The 7,336-nt window shown below is 44.5% G+C and overlaps 1 protein-coding gene across 2 annotated transcripts in view; it reads right to left on the reverse strand.

Annotated features, from left to right (window-relative positions):
* Positions 1-7,336, reverse strand: part of LOC111949378 (CMP-N-acetylneuraminate-beta-galactosamide-alpha-2,3-sialyltransferase 4) — a 42,161-nt gene that overhangs the window by 11,135 nt on the left and 23,690 nt on the right. For both annotated transcript variants that reach the window (XM_023966482.2, XM_070434203.1), the window contains 3 exons: positions 2,695-2,766; positions 1,500-1,572; positions 1,064-1,156 (listed from right to left, as the gene is read on the reverse strand). In XM_023966482.2, coding sequence (XP_023822250.1) covers positions 1,064-1,156; positions 1,500-1,572; positions 2,695-2,716 — 188 coding nt within the window. In that variant the 5' untranslated portion in view covers positions 2,717-2,766. The remainder of the gene's footprint in view (positions 1-1,063; positions 1,157-1,499; positions 1,573-2,694; positions 2,767-7,336) is intronic.

The raw sequence follows: 7,336 nt of genomic DNA on the forward strand, positions 1-7,336 counted from the left end.
AAAAACGTATTTTTACTGCCAAGAAGAACAAAACAATGATATGCAGTACTGAGACTCAAGGGAATGGGGTGAGACAAACATCATGACCACACTAGTAATTAAATGTATGTGAAAACAGTCATGTCTGGCTTACAGTCTCCTCATGTTAATTCTCTGGTTGGAATTWAACATGGAGGATTATGTTTTAGATGCTAGCTGTTTACGAGTAAGTAACAGTCTTTGACTGTTAGTTGTGGAGACATGTATTACCATGCTGTGCCAGTTGTAGTTGTCAGTGAAAGGGGACATCTTGGGGGCTTCCAATTAGGAGGGACATTGTTATTGCCTGATTTGCATGTGTAAAATGACCTGACCTTCATCACTGCCACACACATGAATCACAATCAGTTGGCAAACAGTATTGACCTTGAGAAAATGGAGCGTTGTTGATCTCTATAATTTACAAGTCCTGTCTGAGCTGAGAGGAGGCCAACTGAACTCTATGGTCTAGTGGTTAGAGAAACATGGCTGACCAAGGTTGCTGGGCCAGTAGGACAGATGGGCCATTGCACTGTTGCACCCTTGAGCAGGGCACACAAACAGAACAGCTCGAGTACATAGCCAATTGAATAAACAGATAATAGCAGAGTAAAAAAAAATTAAATGGGGGACCATTCAAGTATCCTGGACAAAGGTACTCAGCAAGCTAGAGCAAGCTACATTTGTCCATTGTTCTCCTGAAAAAAACGTTTAATTGTGTGAATCGAAAGCTCCTTTAAAAAAACAGACTTGCTCTTAGGGTTCTGTTTTCATTGACGATCCATCAGCAGTTTCAACTTAAACAATTGTTCCAGAAAATGTACTTTACTGAGTCAATTGGTAGAAAATTATTTCCTTTAATAATAGAATTGATCCTACTTACAAAAAAATTATGAAATTTACTGGTGACCGGGTGAAAACAGACCCCAAATGTCGAAAGAAGCTGGCACCTCGCATTCCCGTAAAAGCATTGGCAGAAATTAGTTAGACTGAAACCCATCACCCTCACCCTCCTCGTTTTAAAGACAGACACTCCATTACTCACTTAAAATTGAGGCTCTCCCACTTCTTCTGCTTTAGCCAGCCACCGCACAGTGACTTGCTCGGAGTTGGAGGAGACTTGCTGATGCCTCCATAGCTGAAAGACAAGCACACGAATCACCACATTTGGAACAGAAACTGATTACTTTTTTTAACTCAGTATGTCCAGTGACACTAGTTTTTTTTTTAAATGGCAAGTGTGGGTATCTATTGAAGGCCTAAATTGACCGCCGTTTACCCACTTACAGCTGTAGGTAGATTAGATGCTCGGCGAATGGAATGGGTTGTCAACGTCATGTGACTCAGCAGTGGCCTTATTTCAAGGTTTCTCTTTCCTTCAGTAAAGCATAAATCAGTATCTGTGTGATTGGTCTACCTGCCACTCCACAGAGAGGGAGCTTCTAGGCAGTAGACCAGGGCTGAGGGCCGAGCAGCCTTACCTCTGGAGGAAGACATGGGAGCAGTAGTAGGAGACGAAGAACAGAACAACAGCGATCAGTCTAAAGCACCATGCTGGAGAGAGAACAACCACATGAATAGATTAGAAACCAACATCATGCTTTTCTTGTATAGCCTGTGGTCAAATCCTAGTTTATGATATTGCAAATTGCTGCTAAATGTGGAGATCCAATCTGCAGGCAGGCAGATCCAATCTGCAGGCAGGCAGGACTGCAAGCAGATTCTAACTTCCTACAGTACAGTATCACTAACTTAACTGGAGTGGAACGGAGGAGTGCTATTAATTGAGCCGTAAAAAAAAAAAACATAGCAGACCCTAGAACTCTTAGTTCCCATATCAAACAACTCTGCCGAACAAAAGTCCCCTCTACCTCCACATGAGCAACATATCTCAGACCACAACCATTCTCTCATCTCATAGATACACTCCCCAGCCCAGATAGTGCCCTACATGTATAGGGGATTGGGAGGGAGGGAGGGGAGTCCTCCAACTCAAAGACATACTTCCCACACGTTTGTTACAGAAATACAAATGGCTGCTTACATGCTAAAGGCAAACACGTAYTGCCAAACTAAACACGGTCTCCATCGAGCTGAATCTGCTTTCTGGGACTCCCATTAACTGAGCCAGAGAAACCTTGAAATGGCTTTTCATTTTCAGCACAGCAGCTATAGTCAAACCAAAATGAGCTGGTGTAAATTGCAAAAGCAAGCATCCGGCTCTGAAGGCAAGGCCAATGTGTTTTCTGTCAAAGGAGACAAAATGAGAAGGCTAGATCAAGGCAGCGCCAAGCTGTGCGTTTCTGTATGATGATCATAACACATCCAGGAACATCGGGATTATACATGACAGGCTTGGAATGTGTCTTATAGTATGTACAATGGCTGAATTAATGTGTAAGACAAAGCACAGTATGTGAGAGCTATAACACAAGGATGTTATTGTGCAACACTACATCCACCAAAATCTTGAGCGAATTGAAAGAATAAAACTGTACTGGGCTAGAGTTGTACAAATACTGTAATCCTTCGATAAAAAGAAAAGTAAAGAAAATACAAGACAAATTTTATGTACAACTGCCACAAATGAAGAGACAGGGGTTCAATGTGTGATAAAATTATTTTATGTACAGGTCTATTAACCAACCACTGTAAGGAAGCAGCGGGGGAGCTTACTTTTAGCCGTCTTTAGGGACATCTTCACATGCTCRGTCGCCCTCTCATCTCAGTACTGCGCATGATGTTACCCTGAGGGAGGAGGAATAACATATTAGCACCAAAAACATCTGGCTCAATCGGACAGCAGTGGCGCGAGCCAATTAAATTAACAAAGTGCCTTAAAACGGCACCATAAATGACATCTTTCTCCTTCCGGATGATAAATGAGAAGCTGGAAGTGAGATGAAACACCAAGGCAATACGTAGACTCTGTGCTCATCGTGAAAAAAGTGGAATTGTCAGTGTCCAGTGTCCATCCACCAGAAAGCTGTGTCCAGTAACCAGACAGCGTGGCAGATAGATATATATAGAGAGAGACACACACACACAGCAAGAGAGCCAGACACACAGAGCGAGACACAGAGCATGAGAGAGAGCCAGAGCGCCAGACACACACAAACACAGAGAGAGACAGAGACAGAGTCATGTGCAACATGAGCTCCTGATATATTTCATATGTTTTGGTTTTTAGAATGAGATAAACTCTAATCGGAAAAGAATTCCAGACAAGTAGTGATGAACAACAACTCTATTCATTCAGAATAGAAAAAAAGTAACTTTGCGCCTCAAGTTAAGAAGTTGACTCTAGCTAGCTAGCTACACAACAAAGACCTAGCCAGCAGACTAACAAGCTAGCCAGAAGAAATGAGCTAGAACAAACCTAGCAAGGGGAGTTAATACAACTACATCAAACGACCAAACTGAGTGAGTAAACCAAAAAAGGAGCACGGACTAACTTTAAACATATCTTGTTTTTTTGTGTAAAGATTTGTCACTCTTTTTGCTGGTTTTTGAACTAAATTAGAGCTAGCTAGCTAGCAACAGCAGCAGACAGACAAATCGGTTGCTATGGCAATGGGGCAGCAGGACAGAGAAGCAGCAGCAGTAGTAGCAGAGCCCACAGGCACCATGTCCCCACTCCCCCTCAGCGCTGAATCCATTCTCTACCCTCCAGAGGCCAAACATGACACAACGAGGAAAGCTTTTAAACAGACACTACTAAAGGGGAGGCCAGAAACCATTTTCACAGATCTCTACAAAAACGGTGATGTGAGTAARCTCATCTTCCTCACTGACCAGCCAAATGCATGGCGCTCAGCAGTGTGCTATCACTACATATCCATAAAGAAAGAGYGAATCTGTAATTGGGTGGAAGCTGAAAATCAGAGAGACAGACGCCCCTGACAGCACCATGATAACAATCAACCTCTACAAGACTGGGACTGTCATGGTGCAAGGTAATCTTAGGCTGTTTGAAACAGACTTTCAGACAATTAAGGAGAGAGTGGAGCGAGAGAGAAGGATACCACCAGTGACATGCCCTTCCACAAGACAAACTCCACCAGCACCACCCCTAGTAACAGGCACATCCAGCACCCCACCATAGTGAAGGACACACCCCAGGAGGAGAGCGACCCCCTCAGTGCAGAGCAGGCTCAGGCCCTCCTCACCACCATGGATGCCATGAGGGATGAGTTCACCAAACTGAAGGGGGAGGTGGTCCTGCTCAGGGAGAGCATGATCAAACAGCAACCAGACAACCACACCTTAGAGGAGCTCCTAACCAAGATGCGGACAGAGCAGGACAGCAGCCTTGCAACACAGCTGAACGAYGTTCAGCAAGAGAGAGACGGACTCAAGAGAGAGCTGGCTGATCTAACAAAGGAGGTGTTAGCTCCAAAAAGACAGGCAGAACAGTAATYACAATCTGACCARACTAAGAGATGAGCTGCAGGAGAGAAAGAGAACAGAGGACAGGCTGCAGGAGCAGCTAGATCACCACTCTATGACATGCCCTCACACAGCAGAGGAGCCCAGCTKAACCAGCCAGGCCTCCCCAGCCCTGCCTGCTGCACCTCTCCTCCCCAGCCCACAGAACAGCGGCACCGGCCAGCCACACCCCAGCTCCAACACCCACCAGCCCCCCCTAGTCCAGAGGAAACACTGGCTGACATCGTTCTGTTGATGGACTCAAATGGGAAGTTTGTTCAGGAGAAGAAACKTTTCCCTAGACACAAAACGAGAAAYGTGTGGTGCCCAACAACGCAGAGTGCCATGGAGCTGCTTGATAAGGCCCATCTTCGGTCGCCAAGCCACATAATCATACACACTGGAAGCAACGACCTGCGTGCTCAGCAGGAGAGGGTGGCGACTTCACTACGGTGAGTGATTGAGAAGGACTCCGCAATCTTCCCCAACTCAAGAATCGTGGTGTCAACCCTTCCACAGAGGCAGGACTTCCACCCTGCCACGATCCAAAGAGTAAACGCCAGCCTCTCCCGGGACTGTGCCCTGCGACCCAATGTACACTTGGCCCACCATCGATCTGGACTGTCTCTATGACCATGTTCACCTGTACAGGGAGACAGTCCCCATCCTTGCCAAGACTCTCAAGGACGTCGCTTTAAACCGCAGCCCGACCTCTCCACCCAGGAACAGCTGAGCAATCTCCACTTCTCCGAGATCACCGAGACAACACCAGCACCCTGGACCCCCCAGCCACAGCACCACCAACCTCAATGCCCACCATAGCCAGCGCAGCAAAGACCACCCCAGCCCAGCTTCAGAGCCACCCAGACGAGGCCTCCCACCCCCCACCACAGACCCACACTTGGAGGAGCCACAGCCCAGTAGGCAGAGCTACGCACAGGCTGTGAGAGGACCAACTGGTCCAGCCCCCACCAGCGAAATGAGTGACATTAAACAAATGCTGAGTCTACTATGCTCACATGTGATAGGCCAAGGGTCATGGTAAGATGAGCACAAGAACTCCACCCTCACACTACATCCACTCTAGTAGCATGACACAAATGCTATCTTAAATGATAAACAAATCACATTTGCATAATAAGAGTTTACGTTAGTTGAAAAATCGTAATTTAATCGTTCTTGTTGGATTGTGAGTGTTTGTCTCATTTTGAAGGTAAAGAAGAAAAAAAAGTTAATGAAATCTTTTTACGTTGCATGTTGGAATTTACAAGGYTTGAAGTCCTCTGCTTTTGGGCTAAAGAGCAGAAACCCAGACTTCCTGAAAGAAATTGATGTTGATATTGTAGTACTACAGGAAACATGGTGCAGAGYTGATGTTTCCACTGGCTGTCCACTAGGTTATAGGGAGATAATCATACCATCCACTAAATTAAAAGGAATCAYACAGGGCAGAGACTCAGGGGGAATGCTAATATGGTATAAATCTGAACGAATTAATTCAATCGAATTGATCAAACAGGAGAATTCTTTATCTGGTTAAAAATCAACAAGGAGGCTATCTTCCTCTGTTCCACATACATTCCCCCCTCAGAGTCACCCTACTTCAATGAAGAGAGTTTCTCCATTCTAGAGGGGGAAATTAGTCCKTTTCAGGCCCAAGGCAACGTACTGGTCTGTGGAGACCTGAATGCTAGAACAGCAGAAGAACAAGACACTATTAACAGTCATGGGGATAAACACCTACCAGGAAGCAACAACCTTTCCCTCCCCACAGAAACAACTATGACAAAGTGAAAAACAAAAATGGAGTACAGCTCATGAAGCTCTGTCGAACACTGGGTCTGTACATAGTCAATGGTAGGCTGAGAGGGGACTCTTTTGGTAGGTACACCTACAGCTGAGCCCTTGGCAGCAGCACTGTAGACTACTTCCTCACTGACCTAAACCCAGTCTCTCAGAGCCTTCACAGTCAGCCCACTAACACCTCTCTCAGACCACAGTAAATCTGAGAAGAGCGGAACCCAACCATGAAGCATCACGGCCCAATAAATGACATGGTACTAAACAGGCCTATAGATGGAATGCAAACAGTACAGACATCTACCAAAAAGCAATTAGTAGCCAAAAAATACAATCTCTCCTGGACAACATTTTAGCCTTAACATTCTCCTTCAGCAATGAAGGTGTAAATTTGGCCGTTTGGAACAAAAACTTTATATTTGGCTAATCTAAAGAAGCATAAAAGCAAACCAGAAATAACAGATAATGAAAATGGTTTGATAATGATTGCAAAAATCTAAGAAAGTCATTGAGAAATATATCTAATCAAAAACACAGAGAACCAGACAACAAAAATATACGCCTTCAATATGGGGAAACACTGAAGCAATACAAACACACCCTAAGAACAAAAAAGAACAGCACATTAGAAATCAACTGGATGGAATTGAGGAATCGATTGAATCAAACCACTTCTGGGAGAATTGGAATAAATTAAACAAACCTAATCAGGAGGAATTGGCTATCCATAACGGGGATATGTGGAGAAATCACTTTGCAAACCTCTACAGCAATATAACAAAGAGCCCAGAACAAAAAGATATACAAGAAAAATTACAAGTCCTTGAATCAGCAGTCAAAGACTATCAGAATCCTGTGGATACCCCAATTACAGAAGAAGAATTATTGGAAAAGCTATGCACTCTCCAACCCAAAAAGGCCTGTGGTGCTGATGGTATTTTAAATGAAATGATCAAATATACAGATCACAAATTGGCTATACTCAAACTCTTCAACATAATCCTCACTGCAGGTATTTCCCCCGATATTTGGAACCAGGGATTGATCACACCAATCTATAAAAATGGAGACAAATTTGACCCAAATAATT

The sequence above is a fragment of the Salvelinus sp. IW2-2015 genome, linkage group LG22 (genome assembly GCF_002910315.2).
Source record: "Salvelinus sp. IW2-2015 linkage group LG22, ASM291031v2, whole genome shotgun sequence".
NCBI lineage: Eukaryota > Metazoa > Chordata > Actinopteri > Salmoniformes > Salmonidae > Salvelinus > Salvelinus sp. IW2-2015.